The sequence below is a fragment of the Peromyscus maniculatus genome, chromosome 21 (assembly GCF_049852395.1).
Source record: "Peromyscus maniculatus bairdii isolate BWxNUB_F1_BW_parent chromosome 21, HU_Pman_BW_mat_3.1, whole genome shotgun sequence".
Taxonomy (NCBI): Eukaryota; Metazoa; Chordata; class Mammalia; order Rodentia; family Cricetidae; genus Peromyscus; species Peromyscus maniculatus.
In genome coordinates, this window is record NC_134872.1 from 46,612,108 (window position 1) to 46,637,716 (window position 25,609).

The window sequence follows — 25,609 nt, forward strand, 5'->3', positions numbered from 1 at the left end:
TTATTTATTTATTATGTATACAGTGTTCTGTCTGCATGTATCCCTGCAGGCCCAAAGAAGGAACCTGATCTCATTACAGGTGGTTTTCAGCCACCATGTGGTTGCTGGAAATTGAACTCAGGACCTTTGGAAGAACAGCCAGTGCTCTTAACCTCTGAGCCATCTCTCCAGCCCTGTTGAGTGTACTTTGTTCAGCTATAAATTTTATGAGAACTGAATACATATCAAATATTTCAAATGACTAGTTAACAAATACTAGCTGCTTTCTGTCACTATGACAAAATACTAGTGAAGGAAGAAGGTTTGGGCTCACAGTTTCAAAGCTTCCATCCACGGTCAATAAGCCCAGGGGCTTTGGCCATGTGATAGCACTGAACATCATGGTGGGAGCCTGAGGAAGAGTGCCTCACGGTGGGAGCACAAGGAAGAGCGCCCCACGGTGGGAGCACGAAGAAGAGCGCCTCACGGTGGGAGCACAAGGAAGAGCACCTCACGGTGGGAGCACAAGGAAGAGCGCCCCACGGTGAGAGCCTGAGGAAGAGCGCCTCACGGTGGGAGCACAAGGAAGAGCGCCCCACGGTGGGAGCACAAGGAAGAGGGCCCCACGGTGGGAGCACAAGGAAGAGCACCTCACGGTGGGACCACAAGGAAGAGCGCCTCACGGTGGGAGCCTGAGGAAGAGCGCCTCACGGTGGGAGCCTGAGGAAGAGGGCCTCACGGTGGGAGCCTGAGGAAGAGCGCCTCACGGTGGGAGCACAAGGAAGAGCGCCTCACGGTGGGACCACAAGGAAGAGCGCCTCACGGTGGGACCACAAGGAAGAGCGCCTCACGGTGGGACCACAAGGAAGAGCGCCTCACGGTGGGAGCACAAGGAAGAGCGCCTCACGGTGGGAGCACAAGGAAGAGCGCCCCACGGTGGGAGCACAAGGAAGAGCGCCCCACGGTGGGAGCACAAGGAAGAGCGCCTCACGGTGGGAGCACAAGGAAGAGCGCCTCACGGTGGGAGCACAAGGAAGAGCGCCTCACGGTGGGAGCACAAGGAAGAGCGCCTCACGGTGGGAGCCTGAGGAAGAGCGCCTCACGGTGGGAGCCTGAGGAAGAGCGCCTCACGGTGGGAGCACAAGGAAGAGCGCCTCACGGTGGGAGCACAAGGAAGAGGGCCTCACGGTGAGAGCACAAGGAAGAGGGCCTCACGGTGCCTGGAAAGCCGAGCAAATGACAAGGAAGAAGTTGGGGTCCTGATAAATCTTATCCTGAGTTTCCCCCAAAGACTTAACTCCCTAAACTAGGCTCCATCTCCTAAAGGTCCCATTATCTCCCTCTCAATAGCATGAGACACACTGAGGAGGAAGCCCTTAACGCATGGGCTCTGCAGAGACACTGGAGACAGAAACGACAGTGACACACAGGTAGAAATGTGCTGTTAACTAGGAAGTGCGTCCCAGATGCCAGACATTTAGTACGGCAAACAGTGGGCTCAGGAAGCAGAGGTTCCTGTCTCAAAAGCATAGAGACCTGAGTGCCGTGCCTGGAACTCACATAAAGGTGGCAAAGAGAACCCCACAGAGTTGCCTTCTGGGTTCCACATGTGGGTGCACCCACCACACACAGCAACCACACAGCCATAATGATAATGAATGAGGGCCAGCGAGGAGGCCCAGCAAATACAGTGCTTGCTGCATACGGCTGAGGACCTGAGTTCAATCCCCAGGCCCCTCAGTGAGAGGGGAGAACCAGTTCCCAAAAGTTGTCCTTTGACCCCATCACACCTGCTCACTCGCTCTCTCTCGCTCTCTTTTCTCCTTCTCTCCCTCTCTTCCTCTCTCTCACACACAAATTAATTGATTAAAAATAGTAGTCTTAAAGAATTTAAATATGCTACTCATTTTTGAATGGTTGTATGTAGAAATGATAGTATCCTGGATATATTAGAGTTAACAAAACATATTATCCAAATTGATGTCACATGCCTCTTTTTATGTTAAAATTTTATTACATTTCTCTCTAGGGAGAGGGAATCACATTTGTGCCATAGTGCGTGTGTGGAGGTCAGGGAACAACCTGCAGGAATCTGTTCTCTCCTTCCATCAGGTGGGTCCTGGGTATTGAACTCAGATTGTCAGGCTTGGCAGCAATCACCTCTGGGCCATCTCAGCATCTCTCTTCTGACATTTTTTTGTTGTGACTCTTAGAAAATGTGAGCTCGTGCATGTGGCTCTCAGTGTATTTCAATTGGATAACACAGATATGGACCTCAGTACTACCACCCGTGCTCTGAGTGGGTACTGACATGGGCTTACCCGTGAGCCCTGGAGTGCTGACTCCACCTTACCCTTTGACCCCAGACTCTTGACCATGGGAGGAAGATTAGACAAGACAGGCCTCAATGACATTCACAAGAGCAGAGTCATGAAGCTGTTTCTCAGGACTAGACAGGTGACCTACCAGGAGAAGGACTGGAAGAGAAGCCACAAGCAGCCATCAAGGGTTTTAGTAAAAAGTCAATGCACAAGAGGAAAATATCTCCATAAGACTGGGTCACTGCGTGACATCTCTGTCCAGTCTGTGGACTCGAAGGTCCTTGGTGGACCTCTTCCTCTACTGCTTTGCTCCAAGGATGGAAAGGCCCCCACTCAAGTCAGCCCAAAGTTAGGGCAACGCATTAAGTCTATGACATCCACTAGGGCACACCTTCTCTTGACTTTAGGTGCCAGGAATATATATAAATATTCAGGTGGGAACTGGTTCTTCCTCCAGGTACCACACAGCCAGGACCTGTCCCGGGACATCCAGGCATCCCTTTGCCAGCCCTAGAAATGTATTCTGGCAGCCTGAGATTGAATCACCTTGGTTGTCAGCTTGACTGGCTCTGAAATCAACTCAAAGGCAAGCTGCTGGGCACACCTCTGAGGGGTTGGCTTTGACTTTCTTATTTGAAGTGGAAAAGACCCACCCTACATGTGGGGGGGGGCACCTTCCAATGACAGATAAAAAGAAAGACCAAGAGAAAGACCTTGGCCTTTTGCCTGCTTGCCTTCACTCTGGCTGGCAAGTTTCTCACCCTGTTACTGTGGCGGCCACCGCTCTTTCCTGGTATCAAAACCCTGATTCCCAGATCCCCTTCTTCAGGTTTCCAATGTGGACAGAAGACTAGGGGTTCCCCAGGAATCCTCTAGACTTCTAGCACATAGGACTGCTAAGGAACCCACCCATATGGACTAAACCACTACCAAGTTCTCTGTCTCTCTGGTGTGAAGACAGCCAAGTTGGACTTTTCAGGTCATATCCTGTAAGCCAATCTAATAAACATCATTTTAAATACTTTAAAATTATACTATACATCCCGTCACTTCTGTTCCTCTAGCGAAACTTAACACATGCCAGAAAGCATTCTCTCCCATGACGGGAATCAGAACTCCCACAGTCTCCCTCTCCTGTAACCCCTGTGGCTTCTGTTTGCTATATAAAATCAATTGTTCCAGAAAGGACTCCAAAGATGCCTCTGATTGGCCTGCTGGGCAGAGAAGCAGCTGCAGGAGATGGAGGGGAGGAAAGTTCCCTTTGCTGGCCAACTCTGAGCCACGGCACCAACTTGGGCAGATCAGCCGCGGAGTGGAGAGAAGGGCAGAGAGGAACAAGACAGGCTTAAGAACAAGGAGGGGCCCAAGCGCCCAGATCTCAAGGCTTGCTCAGGAAAGGGGGAGCGAGCTGCCTGAGGGAACAATCGTTTTCATCCCAGAAGTGCAAACTGCCAAATGCTCATCGGTATGAGTTCACCATCCAAAGTCCCTGGAGGCTGGAGAGATAGATGGCTCAGGGGTTAGGACCACATTCTGCCCTTGTAGAGGACCAGAGTTCAGTTCCCAGCACTGTGGTTAGGTGGCTCACAACCTCCTGTAACTCCAGCTCCAGGGAGCCAATGGCCTCCTCTGCCTCCGCTGACACCTGCACTCACATATACACACACCTACGAGTCATTGGAAATTTAAAATTGTATTAAAAAGTCATACCTATATCCAAATTTATCAGTCTTGGCAAAACATAGTTATGAAGAAAGGCATTTTCATGTTTTACTAATTAATATTGCTCACCATTAAAAAGTACCAATAGTTTACGCAAATAGAGAAGTGAATTGTTAGCGCTTCCAGAGAGATTGTGTGCCTTTGGACAAACTAACAAGACTATTGGTAAGCAAGAGTATTAACAGCTGGACCTGTTGACTGGGTGGAGTGTCCTTTAATCTAGTTTTTACTTCCTGACCCTAAGGGAGATCTTGATCTGTGGGGGAAATCTCTACTCATTCACTCCTGGAATAATTGGGGCTCTTTCAGTAGCCTTGATGCATAGCATTCGTTTGGAGACACTCGCCTGAGGGAGTGACTGGGGATTTGTTTTAAGAAAGAAAGGAACACAAAAAGGTGGGGGGGGGCGTTCCATGACTGGATAGAGAAAAAGCAGTCAAAAAAGACCTGAGCCACAGAATGACAGGCTGCCTCTGAAAGGGGGTAACTGCGGGGGAGGAGCCAGAGACGGAGGGTGGGTTCTCAGCTTCATGTGTGGTGAGAGAGACCGGCAGAGGAGGAAGACAGCTGTGAACTCCATGGGAAGGGACAGGAGCTGAAGGACAGTAGGTATGACTGCCTCTGGATCTGGCCTGGACCCCGCGGCCACCCTCCCTCGCACCCATCAGGTGAGCTCATGAAGGCAGCTCGACACCCACTCGTGCTTCCCTCTTTGCATCCACCCTGTTCCCCAAGCCCCACCCAAAGATCTCTCCCAAGGTTCTCTCTGGAGACCTGTCTTTGCTCCAGCCCATCTCAGCGCCCTCCCTCCTCAACTCAAAGCTATGCACAGCTCCACAGCCACCGCATCCCCTAGCCATAGGGAGGCGCTTTCTAGAATGTTGCTCTCAGCTGGTGTGAGTGCATCTCCATTCGGCAGAACAGACTCCCCAGGGCAAGTTCAAAGAAGCCGACACTCCCCACGATTCCAGCTTGGTGCTGAGACTTGAGACTCGGTGCTCCTTGAATACTTGTGGACTGAGCCGTCTCCACCTCAGTGTGCCCGCAGGGCCACCTGGCCGTCCACGAGAAAATTAAACCGCATTTTGGAAGCTGGCTGGGCTGTGGTCATCTCCCAGACTCTCGCGCCCCCTACCGGCCAGGAGGGAACCTGCACTCAGGACAAAGTTGGCCAGCCGGATGGAGAGCAGTCCTGATACAGGGCTGTCTGGCCTCACTGGGGGTCCTGTTCGGTCCACGCGCGTCTGCGGCATTGACCCTGAGCTCATACGCATGGCCAGGTCTACTGCAGGACCCCGCGAGGCCCCGCGGGGCGTGCTTAGAGTTTCTCATCCAGCTCTAAGCCACCGTTCTCCCAGGTGCCTCCGTGCATCGTGGCAGGGCTGCCCCGGGGGGTTCTGTTCAGGTAGTTCTGGATGGCCGAGGCGCAGTCCAACCGCTCCATGGAGGTCATGAGGTAGTGAAGCTCCTGCAGGCTGCCATTCTGCTCCTCAAACAGCTCCAGGATGGCCGCGGCGGGGCTGCGCTGGCAGGACAAAAACCTGTCTCCAAGGGACAGGGGCACAGTGAGAGGAAAGCGGGGAAGCTGGGGAGCAGTATGAGACCTACCCTGCACCACACCCCTGCGCCACACCCCTGCACCACACCCCTGCGCTCTGCTCCCCTTGTGCCTCGGGTTCCTCTCACTAAGCTGAAATCTTGCACAAGACAGCCTCTGAGAATGTCTAACCATTTGACACTGTGACAACGGTGTCCTAGTTAGCTTTGTTGTTAACTGGACAGAAGCTACAGTCATCCGGAAGAGGAAACTTCAGCTGAGAAAATGCCCCTATAGATTGCTTGTAGGCAAGTCTTTGGGGTTGTTTTCTTGATTGGTGATTGATATGAGAGGGTCCAGCTAACTGTGGGTGAAGCCATCCCTGGGCAGATCGTCCTGGGTGGTACAATAATGAGGCTTGGGCGAGCCATAGGAGCAAGGCAGTGAGCAGCATTCCTCCATGGCCTCTGCATCAGTTCCTGCCCTCCTGCCCCCAGTTTCCTGTCTTGAGTTCCTGCCCTGACTTCCCTTCAGGATGGACGATCATGAATAAACAAATAAACCCTTCCCTACCCAAGTTGCTTTTGGCTGTGGTGGGGTTTTGTTTTGTTTTGGTTTGTTTTGGTTTTGGTTTTGGTTTGGTTTGGTTTTTTGAGACAGGGTTTCTCTGTGTAGTTTTGGTGCCTGTCCTGGATCTTGCTCTGTAGACCAGGCTGGCCTCGAACTCAGAGATCCGCCTGGCTCTGCCTCCTGAGTGCTGGGATTACAGGCAAGTGCCACCACCGCCCGACTTGTCCGTGGGGTTTTACTACAGCAACAGAAAAACAAACTGAGACAGGTGTTACCTACAAACTTCACACTCGAGAACCATGCAAATTAAAAAACAAAACAGAAAAACCCAAGCTTTAAGTATGCTTATGATTTTGTGTTGTATCACATTCCTAGTTCCTATGATGACCCTCCATTGTTCTGGAACCTTCTAGAGTCTCTTTTACCATCCGCAGCTCCTGACTGCCTCGCTCCTCCACCACCTTGTGATGCCCTCTTTCTCTGACCGGTCCTTGCCTCCTCCCGTCCTAAGCCTCCTGTCTCCAGGCCCACGACTACGTCACCTTGCATATCCTGTCCCCTGCACCTCAGCTGCTCCTCACAACTAGAATGACTTCTCCGCGGCCTCCTCTCTGATGTCCTTTCTGACTCTCAGCTCTGCAGCCCTCTGGCCGTACTCAGCTATCCTTGCTTCAACTGTTGCGTCTCTCTTTTCAGTGTTCCGTAATACTGAATGCACACAAGATGGCTGTTATTCTCAAAGGTCCTTGCTATATTCCATTTGTGCTCCTAGGATGTGAAAACATATTTCACTCTTGTGTCCCAGTGCTTAGTGGCACAAAGACAGGCACTTGACAATTGCCTAAATCAGTTCTGCTTCCAAGGTCCGGCTCTAGCTGATCCCAGACGAGGGCCTCCAAACCTGGACTCTAGGACCTGCGCAGAAGCGTTCTTCTGCCGGTCCCTTTGTGGGCTCCTTGGCAGGAGCCCCAGCCACTGTGATTGCTAACACTTACTGTGCTAACAAGCGGCAGGCTTCCAGCTACATGCTGTACACACATCATCCTATAATCTGCTTTTCCGTGCCTTGGGCCACAGTGTGGAGAGCGCTCACTAGTGCCAGTGACTCGTATCAGTTCTTGAGAAATATTTATTGCACGCCTACTATGAGACAGACACCATACAATGGATCTCGGGCTGAAAGAATGGGCTTTGAGTCCCGGGAGAGAGCAAAGGATCCTAAATTCTGCTGAGGCACTGGATCCCTTCTCCTCAGCTGTGACACCATCACTACTTCCTTTTCACTTACAAAATTCATATGACAGACACACAGGGGTGTGAACTTGAAGCTGACTTCCAGAGAGAACACACAAAGGCTTCCTCTCTATGCCTACCCAAGAAATGACCTGAACCATGAGCTTGGCCAGGCTCAGACACACAGACGGGCTTGGGGGAGTGGGGGGGTTACACCACCACCCCAAGCAACCCCTGAGACTTTCTTCAAAAACTGGAATCTTAATGCCTGCCCCCATGTTCTTCAGTCCTCGACTTGAACAGTAATTAGAATAAAACTGTCTCTGGTATAAAGAACTGAGACGCTGAGGACAACCCGGGGACAAGTCACTTTCCCCAGTCCCTGAGAGAGAGCAGGTCCTATAACCAGGTCTAGCCATCTTCCAGCCTTTGTCTCATGACTAGATTGTAAGTCAGTTACGAGGGACTGGAGTCTTCCTCTCCCCAGTTTTGGGTAAACTGGACGTAAATCTATTTCCATCAATTCCGTTTTCCAGTTTCTTTGGAAACACAGGGAAGGCAGGTGGCCGTTTGTGGACCTGAGTGTCTGGTGACAGTTACTCTGAGGTTGAGGATGTAGAAGGAGCTGTCCTTCTAAAGGGATTCAGGTGGGGAGTGGCCGTTCGGTAACTCTCAAGTCACCTTGTCTGTGGCCCAGTTCCCGGGATGTCCTGAGGTCCCCCCAGGCCAACCCACCTTCGATTTCCACTACAGCCCTCCTGTTCTTACCGGATTTTCATGCCACAGAGCCCCAGGTGGGAGGCCAGTCTGCGCCAGTCATTCCCAGTGACACTGTTGGGCTCCAGTAACATCTGCAGCTGCTCAAAGAGCTCCGGGGGCAGCCTGAGACAGGGGACACGGTGTAAACCAAAGGAAGGCTCAATCTGTGGCCACACAATCATGAGGGCCTCATAACCAGCACCCACATAAAAGGCCAGTGTGGCAGCATGCATGTGTGACCGTAGCATGGAAGAGAGGGAGACAGGCAGATTCCTGGGACTTGCTGGCCATCTAGAGCTCCAAAGTTCCAATGAGAGACTTTATCTCAAAAACAAGATGATGGCTCCTGAGGAACAGTAGTACCCAAGGTTCACCTCTGGCCTCCATTTGCATGCACACATGTGCTTGCACACACCCACAGGAACACACACACATACACGCATGCACACACACGCGCACACACACAAAGGGACTCAGTCATTCTCCATTCCCTTTACCTGCTGGGGGAGCTGAGGCAGGATTGCCAAACACCCCCAGACAACAGCCAAGCCACCGTCACCTTACCTATTGCAGGGGGGTGGCTGAGAGACAGGAGGTGGTGCTGCCCAGGACTCCTCCTCCGACGCCTGGAATCTGAGGATCTCCATGTACTTGGTTTCCAAGCCCTGGATCACCAACAGGGACAGGGAACACATGCAGGGGTCATGAGAAACTCCTCCCCCAAGGGGCCCCACTGTATTCCTCGTGACTGTCCTTCTACCTGTCACAGGCCTGTCACCGGAAGACACAGCCCCCACCCCACCCAGGACCAGGGACCCTCTGCCTCCAGACTTCAGAACCCCACAATCAGGCTTAGATTTGCCCCTAAGGATGATAAAAACCACACGGGGTGCATCCTAAGCTGGCGGAAGGCACCGCCCACTCACAGAGAAACTGACTTCCAACTGGGCTCCCCAAATGACAGTGTGTGGCGTCTGCCCCCATCCTGCGAGAGGCTACTTTGGTTTTCCAAAGACTCTCAAACCTGACGTGTTTGTCTCTCCCCTGTGGCTGTGGGAGGGAGGGAGGGAGGGAGAGAGGGAGCAGGAGATAGCTAACCCTTTCCACCTGCTCAAGTCCGGCTTCCTAGTCATCCCCACTGAAGATACATGGGGACAGTCACCTTGGAGGAGGCCAGGTCTTCCAGATGCCCTAGCTGTCCTGAGCTGGGAGAAAGAGATAATGTAGATTTGAATCGTTTAACTTTCTGATGCATCCATCCATCCATCCATCCATAAAAGGGGCTCAGGGATGGAGGATAGCTTGGGGCCAGCCAGTCTAAGTCCCTTAAAGATCTGGCATGGTAGCTCATGGCAAATGCTCTCTTGAGCTGCTTTGTTTTGTAATCAGGTCCCTGGTCCCTGTGAACTGGACCCAGCTCCCTGGCCCAGACTTTCCTCAGGGCCCGCCCTCCCTCTAGGCCTCTGCACAACTCACATCCTGGAAGGTATGCATGGTGACAATGATCTCATTGGTCAATGCTGAGCAGTCTTCATTCTCATTGGCTACAAAGAGAAGAAAATGGGTGAGCCAGGAAAGGACTCGGGGAGGAGCAGAGGGTGGGGCTGTAGAGTGGGGTGGCTGGGAGGGAGATCAGGAAGTGTGCAGGGCTCCGGCCGTACCTGCCTTTCTCCTGAAGCAGAAAGAACGGAAGGGGCACTTTCCATGCCAGATATGAAGGTGGGGAACCAGCTGGCGACTACTGTCATCCACGTTTTCCCAGCCTGGGGAGAGGACAGAAGCGGAAGTCCTTAGCATGCAAGGCCTACTGCAAGTCTTTCAGAGGTTGTGGAGAGGCGTCAGGATGTGGGTCTCAAGCCATGGAGATACAAGAGCTTGAGTGGGCACCTCAAACTGGCCTGGTTTCTATGCTTGTGTTTCTGTAACACACACACACACACACACACACACACACACACACACACAGCCCTTCATCAGCCTCTTTTACTCTACCCCCACCTCTTAAAGCAGCTGTATTCCCCAGAAATGTTCCTGTCCACAACCACACAGAGGATTCCAGAAACACCATCAGCAGCCCCAGCCTTAAGAAGGGCACCAGCAGGCAGACAAACTCAGAACACAGTTCCCAATCTGAGGTTCCTCTCGCTTCCAGCCTCCCACCTCTCATCCTTTCATCCCAGGATGGCTGGCGAGGGCTGAGTGGGAGACAGAGGAACATGAACAAAGCCAGAAGGTCCTCTTAAGGCTGTTGGTCCAAGAACCCAAGAACCAGGTCCAAGAAATAAAGTTGGGGTTTCTGCATTTCCTGGAAGGCCAGAGGGGAGCCCTGAACCCTCCCTCTCACGGAGCTTTCTACCCCCACCCTCCGGGGCCCACCTCACCCTCAGAGATGTACTTGAGCTTCAGGCACTGGTCTGCTCTGGCCCCAGTGAAGTCGAAGAGCTGGCAGGGCCCGCGCATGCGTCCGCCATGGGGCTGCTCATTGGTGATAGCCCACTGCAGGGCGCAGGGGGTGTTGTTCAGGAAATAGACGCGCAGCTGCAGGTGGGTCTGCCCCGGGGCCAGCGGGGAGCAGAACACTGCCAGCTGCAGCCACTTGCGGGCTGTCTGGCCCAGGGGTGCCTCCAGAACACAGGTGTAGAGGCTGTGGAGGGAGATGGAGACAGACACCCGAGCATAAGCTCCAAAAAGGCAGGATCCCGAGGTGCCTACCACCATGGTCCTGTCACCTGCGGGGTCTCTAAGTGGTGAGGGGAGCACTCCAAACAGGCAAAGGAGGAGGACCCGGTGAGAGACAGAGTGGCCTAAAGGGTCAGGAAGCGAATGGGCCATGATGACCGTGATGTTCACACTGTCAACAGGATCTGAATCACCATGGACACCAGTCTCTGGGCACATCAGTGAGAGAGTTTCTCAAGTGAGTTACTGAGGTGGGAAGACCCACCCCGACAGACGGCATGGGGTTCTGGACTGAGGGAAAGACAAATGTTGCTGTCTTTTCCTCTGCTGCTTGACTGAAGAGCGGTATGACCAGCTGCCTCCACCCCCGGCCTCCGTGATTAACCCTTGAAATGTGAGCCCAAGTGAGTCACGGCAGTGAGAGAGTGACTAAGACTGTGACTGCTACCTACTGGAGAGGCGAGCCACCGTGGATTACCTGGCAGCGGAGACTAATCACGGGGTCCCCAAGTTTGAAGGGGGTCCTGCATGTGGTCCTCCTGGGGGGTCAATGGATGACAAGAAAACTGGGAAGCAGGGGCCTAAGACCCTAAGATGGAGAAGAGGCATGACGGGAGCCCTTCCTGAGGAGTTCAGGGGCAGCGCTGGAGCAGCACAGGCAGAGGAGGCAGCCAGAAAAGATGGATATGGAGACGGGACACACTCGCTGCAGGCGTGTCCAGCCTTTTGACACTGGGGCACAATGATGTCATCCAGTCACACTCAAGAACCATGCAATTAAGCTTCAAAAAAATATCTCAATATGTTTTAAGCAAGTCTACAGCTGTGTGTTGGGCCTTGTCCTTGGCTGTTTGGGCCGTGTGGGGCCTGTGGAATGTGGGTTGCACATGCCTGCTAGACAGAGGGATGAGTTGAACCAGCTGCCTCCAGACAGGCAGAGACGTCAACGGGGCAGAGTCTCAGATGGGGTTCCGATGACAGAAGGGACTGCCGTGGGCATTAGAACAGCAGGCCCAGGGAGGGACACAAAGGTCCCAGCAGACTGTCAAAGGGTCCTAGATGAAGAATGGGGTGGCAGTTCTAACACAAAGATAAGGAGACAGAGAGAAAGGACAGTGCCAGAGGGAGTCACGGAGCAGGAGGACAGGCCAAGGGACGAGGCCTACCTGAAGTGAGAGAGCAGGATACGACACTCATCCCGGGAGGTATACGCCCCCGGCCGACCCAGAGGCCTCCAGTGCTTGGCATCCAGCAAGGAAGTGTTGCTGCTGTAGACACAGGCCTGACTGGGCTGCTGGGCACAGTGCTTGAATGTGAGGGTGCAAGGCTTCAGGAAAGAGGCCCCATGAGGGCCACATGCCACCACAGGACTCACGAGTCCCTGTCTGTGAGATAATGATGGTGCATCTGTCAGGTCCCACACCAGGACCAAGGACACTCTCTCCTGCCGACCCACCGCCACAGCACCTGGAGGGACAATGGGCTGAGATTAGTCTGGCAAGTAGGAATGTTCTGCCCCTTGAAGGATGCCAGGCAGAGTGGGCAGGGAATCTGAGCCCAAAGCCCAGGACTGAGGGTGCCAGCAGAACACGGAGAGGCTGTGTGGAATGAGGAAGTCCACAGTGAGCTGACTTAGGGTTCAGTTCTAAAGCAGTCCCCCATTTCCTTCCAGGGCCACAGCCACTTGTATGGGGACTTGTGTGACTTTACACACAACAGTCTTCCTTCCTTTGTTAGGAAAGTTGTTACAGCAGGCTGTCTTAGAGCAAGGCATTCTACGTCCACCTGCAGAGAAACTGTCCCAAAAGATGTGTGGAGACTCATCTTTGGAGAATCCAACTTTGGAATCTAAAATAAAACTAAACTATAAATACAGTTTTCCAAATTCCAAAGCTATCTGTGGGTGGAGCTCAAATGGGGTACCCTCCCTGGCTGCCTGAAGAACTCTGCCAAGAAGGATGCTGGGAGTGGTTACCTGGTGGGATGAGCAGAGAAATGCCCGTGTCATGGAGCATCAGGCACCCACCACGGTGGTCCACCTCTCGAGCAGAATACACCAGCAGCTTATGCATCAGCTGGCGCGTGATGGTCTGGCCCCGGGTGGGCGTGTGCAGTTCCTGGTAGAATGCAGCCACCTCGGGTAGTGTGGAGGGTGGGCTCTGCCTTGAGAGCTCGTACTCTGGTGACGGAGTGGGTGGGGACACTGTCTCCTCCTGGTCATCTGGCTTCTGGCAGGCCCCTGGCAGCCACCGAGAACAGTGCCGGCGAAGGCACTGAACCAGAAGGAAAGCGCTGGCCACAGGGATCCCCACCAACAGGAGGAATTGAAAAGGGTGGACAGAACTCTCCTGGGGGCTCATCCGCCTGGCCACTCCTGCACCCCTGCACCAGCCAAGGCCAAGGGCCTGAGGGGAAAGTGGGTAGAGACAGAAGGGCTGGGCTAAGTCTTTAATTTGTGGAGGCTGAGGATTCCATCCCCTACAGGGATGCTCCCCCCTTCTCCCCTCCCCCCATGCAGGCACACACACTCACTCACACACACACACACACACACACACACACACATGCAAACAGAAGAACCCTCCTGAGCTAGGCATGGTGGTACACATCTATAAGTCCAGCCCTTGGGAGGCAGGAAGATTTGAAGTTCAAGGCCAACCTGAGTTACAAACTGAGACACTGTCTCAAAAATAAACAGCTTCCCACAGTTCTCCACAACCTAGTTACAGCTAAGTAAATACAAGTGCATAAAGAACTCGTATTCTGAGGGAGAGGACATGAGTTCGAAGCCATGTCGATCACTGCACGCATTAGGCTTGTCATATGCTTGATTTACCTCAGCGTCCTCATCCATCCAAATATCTACTTTTGAGTCAGTAGAGATACACACCTGTGATCCTAGCATTCAGGAGGGTCCTGAACTGGAAGCCAGCTTGGGCAACATAGCATCTCAAAAACAAAATTTATCTTATTTATGAGCACTCGTAAAAAAAAAAAAAAAAATCTGTAAGGGAAAAAAAAGCCCCTTCAATCTCATTGATCTAAAATCCATGTATAGGCTGAGGGCAGAGTGCTCTGATGCACAGGGCCCTGGGTTTGAGTGTGATTAACAAGTGAAGAAAGTATACTGTGAGCACGAGAGAAAGAAAGAAAGAGAGAGAGAGAGAGAGAGAGAGAGAGAGAGAGAGAGAGAGAGGAGAGGAGAGGAGAGAGTAAATTGAAGTGTCTTCAATATAGTATGTCATAAAAACACAAGCCAATTCTGTAACTTGACATATTTTATTGGTCACATTACAAAGTAATAGTGGGGCGGGAGAAATAGGTGGCTCAATGGTTAAATGTGTCTACTGCTCTTCAGATCTGAGATTCAGACCCCAGCATCCATGTTGGGAGTCTCACATCTGCCTGTCACTCCTGCTCCATGGGATGCAGCACCCTCTTCTGGCCTCTGTGGGAACCCACCACAGGCATACACTCACACACACATACACATACATACACACAAAGAATACCAAAATATTTTAAAATAATAATATTTGTATTTAATCCAACACATTCAAAATATTATTTTGAAGCCGGGCGGTGGTGGCGCACGCCTTTAATCCCAGTACTCGGGAGGCAGAGGCAGGCAGATCTCTGTGAGTTCGAGGCCAGCCTGGTCTCCAAAGCAAGTTCCAGGAAAGGCGCAAAAACACACAGAGAAACCCTATCTTGAAAAACCAAAAAGAAAAAAATATATATATATAATTTTGGCAGGCAGTGGGTATGAGCTCGTTAGTGACCTATTTCCCTTTGCACTTAGGGCACAGCTCGCCTGGGGCTTGCCGTAGTTCACACTCTCAGTTCTGTGATGACTCGTGTCTTAGTGGAAGTCTGGAAGGATATAATCCTGACCTGCTCTAGTGATCGCCACTGAAAATCACAACTGGAGAACACAGGAATGAATCTGGCAGACTCTGCATACTTGGAGTTTTCACAGCAAGCATGTCCTTTGCATGAACTTTATAGTTGTGTGTGTGTCTGTGTCTGTGTATGTGGGTGTGCATACATGTGGAAGTCTGATGTCAGCTTTGGATATCATTCTTCAGGAGCCATCTACCTTGGTTTTTTTTTTTTTACATTTATTTTTATCATTTGAAATTACATAAAGGAGTGTGTGTGTGTGTGTGTGTGTGTGTGTGTGTGTGTGTGTGTGTGCACATGAGTACAGTTCCCACAGAAACCAGAGGCAGCAAATTCCCCTGGAGCTAGAGTCCAAGGCAGGTGTGCTGCCTGACGTGGGTGCTGGGAACCAAACTCCCCTCTTCTGGAAGAGTAGCAAGTGCTCTTAACCACTGAGTCTCCTCTCCAGCCCCCACCTTGTTTATTTGTTTGTTGGTTGGTTTGGTTTGGTTTGGGCTGGTTTGTTTTGCTTTGTTGTTTCTTTCTTTGTGTTTTGAGACAGGGTCTCTCACTAGGACTTGGTGCTCACCCAGGAGGCTTGGATGGATGGCCAGTGAGACCCAGGGATCCACCTATCTCGGTCTCCTCAGTGCCAAGATTATTAATGCAAGCCACTACGTCCACATTTTCACATGGGTCCTGGGGACCCAACTCAGGTCTCATGCTTACATGGGAAGCATGCTGTCAGTCAAGCCATGTCCCTGGTCCTTGGGGGTTGTGTGTGTGTGTGTGGGGGGGGGGGGGTTGTTGAGTCCTAGGGCTTTGCATTTCTTAATGAGGACGGCATGAGATCATGTGAGAAGCACCTGAGATGATAAAGCACTATCCAAAAGTGTGTTTATTTATGCCCCTCCTCCTGCCATAAAAGTCCGAAGGTAGCTCCCAGGCATACATCCAGTACAACATGATCAGCAAAAGTTAAAAGTGGAAGCAAAAAAAGAGAGAGAAAGAGGAAGAAGAAAAAAAGTGGGACCTACAGAGAGGCTGAAAGGAGGCAGACCAAAAGCACATGCTCACGGAGGGCTCGCCTGATTACCTGGCAGTGGCAGCCATTAGAAATTCAGAACCTTCTAGCAACCTCCAGGATGCATGTCAGCTTTCCCTGGATCTGCTTCCACCACCTTGTACTTCCTCCGTGAGTCCGTCCTGCTAACTCCCAACACCCACACATGCTGGTGGGGCCGGGCTCCCCATTCCCTGTGCATTCTGGCCCCTGGCTGTGGATCCCCGAAGCCCTGGTGATGCCTCAGCCCTTGACTGGCTCACGGCCTCTCCACTGTCAATCTAGCTCTTCCTTACATGTGTCCCACAGCGTTCTCACTCAAATGAGTGTTTTCTGATCTCCAGCTGCATGCCAGGCACCATGGGAGGCTCCAGAAGTGCGAAGATGTCTTGTTCAGCCCTGGAGGAGCTGCCGAGGGAATGCAGCTCCTCCACTTGACAGCTGGATTCCTGAGGCGTGATGTCCTCCTTCTCAGGAAGCCTCCGTACCTCATCGAGTTCTGCACTAACTGAGAAAGCTCCCAGGATCGCCCTTCTCCTCAGCAATCAGCAGCAGCTAAGCTTCAACACTTCTTTCCCTCCTGAAGACCTTCAAAGACTTCACTCCCTTCCCAGCCCCTGCCAGACAGGCAGACGCTCCTCCTCCTTGTCCTCCTCGTCCTCCTCGTCCTCCTCCTCGTCCTCATCATCATCATCATCACCATCATCGCCATTGGAGGTCGGGGAGGGACCTGTTTCCCTTTGTCCTCCCTGAACTGTGCACAGGAGATGCGACGCTGTTCACTTTATCTTGAAACACAACCTTCTTTAGCCAGGACACTGCAGGCCCCTGTCAATCAGGCCGCGGAGGAAGGGAGCTGAGCTGGGTAAGGAAGCCAGCTCCCCTCGAGGCTCCCCCCCCCACCTGCCGCTTTCACTGTTAACAATATTACAGCTACTCAAAACTGTAATAGTAATGGCCTGACTTGTGTCGGACTCACACGCGTCTCCGCGTCTCTGCCTGCTGCAGGGACGGAGGGAGGATTCTTCAGTAGGAACTGAAGATGTGCAGAGGTGATGAGTTCGGGGTGCCCTGCCCCTCGGGCTTACCCCACTCCCCCTTTGCTCCCAGGTCTCTCCGTTGAGAATGGTGTCGGATGGAAAGGGAGCAAATGTGAAGAAAGACGGTTCTGCTCTGTGATGACGGAACTTGGGAGGCTGAGGCAGGAAGGTTGAGAGTTTAAGGACGGAGAATGAGCCTCTGTCTCGAAATAAGAGAGGAAGGGAGGGTGGAGGGAGGGAGGGAGGGAGAGGTGGGGAGAGGGAGGGAGAGGAAAAGTGGAGGGAGGGGGAGAGGAGAGGGAGAGAAGGAGGGGGGAGAGGAATGGGGGGGAGAGGGAAGGAAATGGGAGAGGGAGGGAGGGAGAGAGAAGAAGGAAAGGGACTAGAGATGGCTCAGTGGTTAAGAACGCTGGCTTTCAGAAGACCTGAGTTTGAGTCCTGCACCTGCATGGGGTTTACAACCATCTGAACTCCAGTCCCAAATGATCGGATGCCCTCTTCTGGCCTCTGTGGGCACTACATGATCATGGTGCACAGGCACACATGCAGGCAAAACACTATACACATAAAATAAAAATGAGTAAGTAAAAACAGGAAAGAAGGAAAATAGGCAGAGGGGGGAGGAGAAGAGGTGAATGGGAAGAGGTGAAGGGGGAGAAGGAAGAGGAGGAGGAACCAGAGGAAGTTGAAAAGGAATAAAGGCATCTCTGGGCTCCATGGCTAGTGGCATTTATGCCCTGCCCGCCAAAGTTCCAGAATGAAATGAGAGGGCAACAGCCTTCTTGGGGCCTCTAAAGACCAGAGTTCAAACCCCCTCCACCCCATAGGGCCAGGTCCCTTGCCCAGCGGCCCCACCTAGACAGTCAGTAGAGAGTACTCCCACGGCACCCTGGGCCTCCAGGGAGCCTGGTCATCTCTCCGGCCTGCAGCAGCTCAGCTCCTTCTAGCTCGAGCCTGGGGCCCCCTGACCACTCTTCCAGACTCCCTTGGCCTTCACCCCACCTCTGATCCCGAGAAGGGAAAGGAACCAAAGTTTAGGGGAGTCGCCTGAAGTACCGCAAATTCACTGTTCTGCAGTCCCAGCTCCTCAGAATCCAGTTCTTCCAACTTGTCTGTCTCAAGGCCAGAGCATTCTGGGTAGCACTTCCCCGAAACAAGGGACGTTAGAATACTATCCTCACCTGTCCTGAACAAAGATCCAGACCCCTCCTGCAGAGGTCTGTGCAGATCCTGTAGACACTCCACCCTCACCACCTCACTGCTCCTCACCACATCACCTGATAAACCAGGCTCGGTGGCACAGGCCAGTGACCCCGGCTACTCAGGAGGCCAAAGGAGGAGGGTCACGAATTCAAAGTTGTCCTGAGCATGCAGAGAGTTCAAGGCCATCCTGGGCAATGCAGTAAGAGTCTGTCTTAAAAAAATAAGGCCCCAGCACTGGGGGGAGGGGGCAGGGGCGGGGGCATGCCTTTAATCTCAGCACCTGGGAGGCAGAGGCAGACAGATCTCTGAGTGTGAGGTCAACCTAGTAGTGAGCTCCAGGCCAGCCTGAGCTACATAGCGAGACCCTGTCTCAAACAAACTTGTCTGCAAGCCTGAGTTTCTGGGTTCAAGCCACAGTACCAGGAAAACAGCAAAAACTACCAACAGAATGAATGAGGCCACACACACAGTTTGTGGCCAGCATTCGTGAACGCGGTACACATTTCCACCAAACACGGAATCATCCCCCTGCTCCTGACACCAGCCAGCACGGGCCCTTTCTCCTCTCTCCCATGCAGAGGGTCCTCACGAGGCACAGACTAGCTAAACTGACCTGGCTCTTCCCTGGGCCTCTTAGCCATGCCCATCCCCCACTGCAGCCGCCCCTGGGGTACTCACCTTAAAGTCAGCTTGCTCTCAGAGGCCGCTAGCGCATCCAGAAGCAATAGTTCCTTTTCTAAGAAACATAGGTCAGCCAGACCTGTCTCCAGGCCAGCAGACAAGTGGCCTTGGGCGGGGAACCCAGGCAGGTGTGGCCTGCCAGTTCCCGGCAGCGTCCTGCCTCCCAGGTCACGCTAAGGAGGGGTGGCTGAGAGTGTCTTTGTCTATCGGCAAAGTCCAGGTGAGGCATGGGAGTCGGCACACTTCCCACGGCAGGTCTGGAAGGGAGGAGGAAGGGGGGCCGCTTTGGTACAGGTCTTGCATCGAGAAGCCCCCTCCTCACAGCGCCCTCTGCTGGTGAGCCGCAGCCCCTAACAAAGGCTGCGAGTACGACCAAGAGGAAGGAACCTTGTCAGACTACTGACGCACAGAACTCACCTGGAAATCTTGTTCAAACACAACCGCTGTTTCCACAGAGTCTGGGAGGGAGATCTCAGCTCAGAGAAACTTCCGGGTGAGGCAGTGTAGCCGGTCTGCGCACAGAGAGTCTCTTTTCAGTCCATCCAGTGTGAAGGATTCACATACCTCCTCCGTACCCCTCAGAGTTGGTGGGACTCTGCCCTTGGGGACAAGCTGGAGGTGGCACCGACACTCCCAAGGCTCTGAGCCCTCAAGAGCAGAGCCCTGGAGACGGCCGCGAGCCTCTAAGGATGAAAGCCCCTAGGGGCAGGAAGTTGTCCATCTGTGAGCTATCTGCCTCTTGGGTACCCAGCCATCTTTCCATGGACTCTTACACTAACTCCATATCTTGGCTTTTGTGAACAGCGCTGCAATAAACATGGGAATACAGATATGAAAGTCCGGGAAGAGCTGGGAGCAGAGGGCAGGAGATGCTGGTCGATGGATTGCAGTTTGATAGACTAAGTTCTGGGGCTCTGTGAGACTGCAGTACAACCGTGTGCCTACAGTCGACCATAATGTGCCATGCATTTTGAAACAGTCAGAAAACAGGATTATGACTGTTCTCACAACTTCAATAATAAATGTTTGAGGAAATTAATATGCTAATTACTTTGATTTGATCATTACAAAATGTATCCATGTATCAAGACATCTTGCATTATACCCAATAAATATGTAGTTACCGTGCATCAATCAAAAATAAAAAACAATTTTTAATTTTTTTATTTTTATTTATGTGAATGTGTTTTATGTTTGCTTTTGTTTTATTTTATGTTTTATTTATATGTACGTGTCTGTGTGAGTGCATGCCACCTGTGTATGGGAGCCTTCAGACCAGAAGAGAGCATCAGATCCCCCGAAGCTGGGGTTATAGGCTGCTGTGAGGAACTTGGTGTGGGTGCTGGGGACTGAGTTCAGGTCCTCTACAAGAGCCACAAGTTCTGTTAACCACTGAACTGTCTCTCCAGCCCCTAAATACAATTAGAGAGAGAGAAAGAGAGAGAGAGAGAGAGAGAGAGAGAGAGAGAGAGAGAGAGAGAGAGATGGCTGGGAAGAGGGCTCAGTCAGTACAGTGTTTATGTTGCAAGAGCAAGGACCGAGTTCAAAGGCTTGAATCCACATAAAAGACACCCTAGAGCTGGGGAGGTAGAGGCAGATGGAACCCTGGGCTAACTGGCCAGCCAACCCAGCCGACTTGGTCAGCTCCAGGTCAGGGAAAGAGCCTACCTCAAATGAAAATAAAATAGTGGACTCCAACTGAGAGAGCTGGCACTGAAGGCCATCCTCTGGCCTCCGTGTGCACATAGCATACCCCTCATCCACATGCACACACACGCACCTGCACACACATGTGCACATATGCACACATAAAAGAACGTATCGAAATAGCTTCCTTGTCTTTCCTCTTTTATTTTATTTTTATTTATTTATTTATTTATTTATTTATTTATTTATTTATTTATTTTTTGGTTTTTCGAGACAGGGTTTCTCTGTGTAGCTTTGCGCCTTTCCTGGAACTCACTTGGTAGCCCAGGCTGGCCTCGAACTCACAGAGATCCGCCTGCCTCTGCCTCCCGAGTGCTGGGACTAAAGGCGTGTGCCACCACCGCCGGCTTCTCTTTTAGTTCATTATTCTCTAGCTGCACATTCTCTCTCTCTCTCTCTCTCTCTCTCTCTCTCTCTCTCTCTCTCTCTCCCCTCTCTCTGCGACCCCCTCCCCTCTGCTTCCATTCCTGGGCAGGAGAGTGAGACAGACAAACACCCACCAGGAGCTCCGGTGGGTGTCACCAGGGACCCTGGAGAGCATCCAGCCCACAGAGACACAAGGAAGGGCACTCAGAACTGACAGGGGACACACAGAGAGGCAGCTGCCTTCGTTACACAAAGCTGTCTGAGTCACACAGAAGACTGGGCCTTGCCAGCAGACAGGGACACTCTCCCCTGTCCCTTTTCGGGGTGGCTGGGAGGAAGCACCAGGCCCCTCCTACCCAGATTCCCCGCCCACCTCTCCTGCTTGCTGCTTTCATCTCTGAGACACAAAATGCTTGGGGGTTGGGAAGACATGCCTAACTCTAGTTCCCAGCCAGGCGGAAACAGGCCAACCAAGAGGCTGTAATCGGGGACTGTGTTCATGGATCCTGAACTCATTTCCAAAGCTGGTGCTTACCTCACTTGGAGACAATCTGGTTCCAGAAGAGCTCTAGGGACATCTGGGGGCCCTTATCATCCCCAGGGACAAAGAGCTGGGTCACAGGTACAGAGACAATGGGTACCAGTAGGCCTGGGCTGTTAGAGAAGGTCAGATGTCAGACTCCGAACTAGTCCACCAAGGGGGTCTCCTCCAAAGACCCGGGTATCAAGAAGGAGCTGAGGCAAGGGACAAAGGGAGGGGAAGAGGATCAGAGCAGCTCAGTGGTAGAGTGCTTGATAGCAGGCATGAGCCCTGGGTTCATTTAATCCCTAATATCACACACACACACACACACACACACACACACACACACACACACACGCACACACAGAGACCAAGGTGTGGGTGTATGGACAGGAGCCCTCAGGCAAACCACAGCAGAGACTCCCCAGCAACGTGACCACCCTTTCCATCTGAGAAAGGCAGAGCGGCAGGAGCCCAGCTCCACCCCTCTCCAGTCCCTCACTCTTCTGCCCTGCACTCATCACAGATGATCAGGCAGCCGGCCTGGGAGGTGTGTGCCTGAGGTAAGTAAGGGAGGCCTGGGAACAGAAGGCAGCATGGCCATGGTCAATGAGGGAGACCTCCAGCACCGGATTAAAAACTAGGAAAAACTGAGACAGGGAGACGGGAAGTAGACCTGAGAAGCCGGGAGAACCAAACAGAAAAAGGCACACATGCATGAAGCTCAGCCCTGTCCCAGGAGTCTCCAGAACTTGTCCTTGACCCACAGGAAAGGGCAGCGCTGTCGGTCACTCCGGGACACTGAAAACAATCAGATTTTAATTTCTGTCAAATTCCATTGGTCTTAGAAGCTGAAATAGCAAGAGCAGGTGGGAAGACTGACATTGACCTGGGCTTTGGTTGGAGGAGGGTCTAACCCCTGGCCCTCATGAAAACAACATACAAAGACAGCAACATGCAAATGGGAATGACGGTTTTCCATCAGAGGCCAGGCTGATGGGTCCTTGGGAGTCAAGTCACAAGAAATCCGGACACCTGTGTTTGCAGACCAGGCCTATGGGAATGGGGAGACGCAGACCGCATCTCTGAGGAGCCAGGAGCAGGTGAGAAGAAATGCTTTAGAGAAGGGGATCCACAGCGTCCGTTGGCCATGCCTGAAGTTGGGCAGAGCAGCCTGGGTGGGCCTCTTGAGTGCTCCAGTCTGGTGCAGTGAGATAAGATGAGTGAGGTAATGGGGGTGGGGGATGGGGGGTGGAGGGGTGGTTAGAGCCGGCACAGCAATGCCTGGCTCCTCCACTCAGGACATGTGACTTTTCCTGGGGAGACACACAAACATCTGTTCACCTCAGACAACGCACTGACAGAAAATCAAAGAAATGGCCCCAGCTAAGTCCAGCCTTGTGACTCGAGAGCAAGGCTCATCCACTCCCTCCAGGATGCCACTGTCAGCTGCAGTGAGGCGCGGTCCTTGAGACCCTACAGGCTGGCTATCTGCCTGGCCAGGAGCTGCCTGTGGTGGGAGATGAAGATCAAGCCTGGTCCTGACTTCCAGGAGTCAGATGGCCCTAGAGAGAAGGAAGCCTTTGACTCAAAGCAAAGACAGATGCTGAGCCGTGCTCCCCGGGGCTGAGCAAGTAGTGAATGTGGGGAACATAAGGCGTGGATGCCAGAGAATGGCAAGGGGGTGGTGACTGCAGAGGGGACCTCCTGTGAGGAACTCTGGCTAGGGAATCCTCGGGTTTGAAGGCCCAGGAGGTGGGGGGGCAGAGGAAGGCTCATCCCAGCATGCTCTCTGCCTCCCCAGATTTTGCCTCTCTGCGGTGAATGCTGCTTCAAGGGCCTGTCTTCGTGGGTTTGCCCCTCCTGGGACCCATCCTGATTTGCATGTTCACTCATCATCAGACATCCGGTTGGTGTGAGGATGAGAGGAAGCTGTCTTGGTGCCCACCCCACAAAGTCATATTGCTTGTGTGGGCAACTATCTACTCTGTCATGGGGTGAGTGTGTGGCCTTGGTACCTGCGAATCTCCCTGTGTGTGAGCTTGTGCTGAATACTGGCCTCCAAATGGGTGGCACCCCATTGTTTCTCTTCGAGTAGGGGTCCCCACCAACAGAAATGCCCTACATACCTAAGATTCCAGCAGGCCCTCCACTTCCCTGTCTCTAACCCTCTCAGCCTTCTCCCCACCACACCCAGCGTCTCCCACCCAGTTCCTCACACCAGCTCTCCCTTGGCTCTCAAGATTCACTTTATCTTACTTGTGTGAATATGTCTGTGTCTTTCTGCCTGTGTGTGTGTTTGTGTGGGTGTATGCTGTGTGTGAGTGCCTACGGAGGCCAGAAGGAGGCAGGAGCTGCGGATACAGGAAGTTCTGAACCCCTTGGCATGGGTGCTGGGAACCAAACTTGTGTCCTCTGGAAGGGCAGGAAGTGCTCTTAACTGCTGAGCCGTCTCTCTAGCCCCTCCCTTGGGGCTCAAATGATGCTTGCAGTCCCCAGCCCACATGCCAGGCTCAGGGTACGCCTTGACGCCTTGATGCCAAGAGGCCTTATGCCGGGGGGCCTGGGTCCTACAGAACCCCCTCTCCCTGCAGCTACGCCTCCTACCTGGTGTGGAAGGACCTGGGTGGGGGCTTCCGGTGGCCCCTAGCACTGCCCCTGGGCCTCTACACTTTCCAGCTCACCCTCAGCTGGACTTTCTTGTTGCTCTTCTTGACAGCCGACAACCCTGGGCTGGTAAGTCACGTGGTGTTCCGTTCTGGGAGAAGGAGAGCATGAACCACAGGGCCCACATCAGACAGTTGACATCAGGGACCAGCAAGCGACATGTGTGCGATTATTACAGTGTGCACAGTGCCCCAGGGGTGGGATTTCTTGGGTCAGGGTACTGTAGAAAGACAGAGAGAGGGTCCTGGCATGACTATACCCTCCCAACACTTCTGCCAGGCCCTCCTGGACCTGTTGCTGCTCTACGGGCTGGTGGCGAGCCTGGTGCTTATCTGGCAGCCGATCAACAAGCTGGCTGCTCTGCTCCTGCTGCCCTACCTGGCCTGGCTCACCGTGACCACCGCCATCACCTACCGCCTGTGGAGGGACAGCCTGTGTCCAGCGTACCAGCCTTAGCCGCCCGAGAAGGGCAACTGAGGCACCAGGCTACGGGAGAGAAGGCAGGGTGGCAAGCGGGAGGGGAGGATGTGGAGCTGGGGACACTCGATGTGGCTGCTGTCCTTAGACTTCGGAGAAATAGAACGGAATAAAATCCCGTTGCTGACTTGGAGGGTGTGACGGAAGGTGGATATGGAAGCCAGCGTCCGGGGCTGCAGAGTGGGAGCCTCTCCTGCAGGAGTGATGAGGAGTGGATGTGGGAGCACACCCTGGGGAGGGTGGCCACCATCCCCCCTCACATGCCTCCCCAAGCCCAGCACAGGGTTTAGCATTTGGCGCTTACCTCAAAAACAGAATCCTGGGCCAGCAAGACGGCTCAGCAGGTAAAGCCCTTGCCACCCAAACAGATAGAAACCTGGTTTCTGCCACTGGGAACCACACGGGGAAGGGGAAAAAATGACTCCCAAAAGTCGTCCTTTGACCTCCCTCCACATGAGCACTGTGACACACACACACACACACACACACACACACACACACACACATACACACACACACACACACATACACACACACACACACACACACACACACACACTAAATAAAAACGGAATTTTGTCTAGAGCGTTGGTGCAATCCTGTAACCCCAACAGCATTCAGGAAATGAATTCAAGGTCATCCTTGGCTACACAACAAATTTTTTAAAAAAGGTTCTTGAAACAGTACATAAAAAGAAAACTAAGTGAAACAGACTACTGAGGAGTCAGCATGATGACGACAGATAAGTGTCTGAGACCACCTGACAACTGAGTTGGATCCCAAGCCCCACGTGGCAGGAGAGAACCAAAGGCCACAGATTGTCCCCTGACTTCCACACGGGTACTGCTGTGGTGTAAGTTCTCTCTGTCTCTCTCACTCTCTCTCTGTCTCTCTCTGTCTCTCTCTGTCTCTCTGTCTCTCTCTCTCTTTCTCTCTTCTCTGTCTCTCTGTCTCTCTCTGCTCTGTCTCTGTCTCTCTCTCTCTCAGTCTCTGTCTCTGTCTCTGTCTCTCTCTCTCTCTCTCACACACACACACACACACACACACACACACACACACACACACACCATTTCCACCCACTGAAGATCAAGGGCTCTGGACTTGGACCGCTTCTCAGAACCTAACTCCCGCAGTCAGGGGTTCTGTGGGCTCAGTTTGGAATCTGAAGCAGAATGAGGTCTGTCGGGAAGGAGGCAAACA

General features: G+C 52.7%; 2 protein-coding genes across 3 annotated transcripts; one reads left to right on the forward strand and one right to left on the reverse strand.

Annotated features, from left to right (window-relative positions):
- Window positions 1-1,978: 1,978 nt before the first annotated feature.
- On the reverse strand, window positions 1,979-23,158 carry Unc5cl (unc-5 family C-terminal like). Its single transcript, XM_076557591.1, has 11 exons — window positions 21,278-23,158; window positions 19,087-19,181; window positions 18,667-18,926; window positions 12,776-13,205; window positions 11,967-12,267; window positions 10,503-10,765; window positions 9,783-9,884; window positions 9,598-9,665; window positions 8,686-8,786; window positions 8,131-8,244; window positions 1,979-5,563 (listed from the first exon to the last, which is right to left on the reverse strand). Exons 4-11 carry the CDS (start codon window positions 13,158-13,160, stop codon window positions 5,341-5,343), a joined length of 1,557 nt encoding a protein of 518 aa, XP_076413706.1. The 5' UTR covers window positions 13,161-13,205; window positions 18,667-18,926; window positions 19,087-19,181; window positions 21,278-23,158; the 3' UTR covers window positions 1,979-5,340.
- Tspo2 (translocator protein 2) lies at window positions 21,731-24,550 on the forward strand. Of its 2 annotated transcripts, XM_015990143.3 has the most exons (5): window positions 21,731-21,828; window positions 22,313-22,368; window positions 23,070-23,262; window positions 23,860-24,001; window positions 24,212-24,550. In XM_015990143.3, the coding sequence occupies exons 3-5, from the start codon at window positions 23,090-23,092 to the stop codon at window positions 24,386-24,388; spliced, it is 492 nt and encodes a 163-aa protein (XP_015845629.3). In that variant the 5' UTR covers window positions 21,731-21,828; window positions 22,313-22,368; window positions 23,070-23,089; the 3' UTR covers window positions 24,389-24,550. The 2 variants fall into 2 exon arrangements, with proteins under 2 accessions (XP_015845629.3, XP_006996956.3); XM_006996894.4 differs by lacking the exon at window positions 21,731-21,828 and having other exon boundaries at window positions 22,256-22,368.
- Window positions 24,551-25,609: the final 1,059 nt, after the last annotated feature.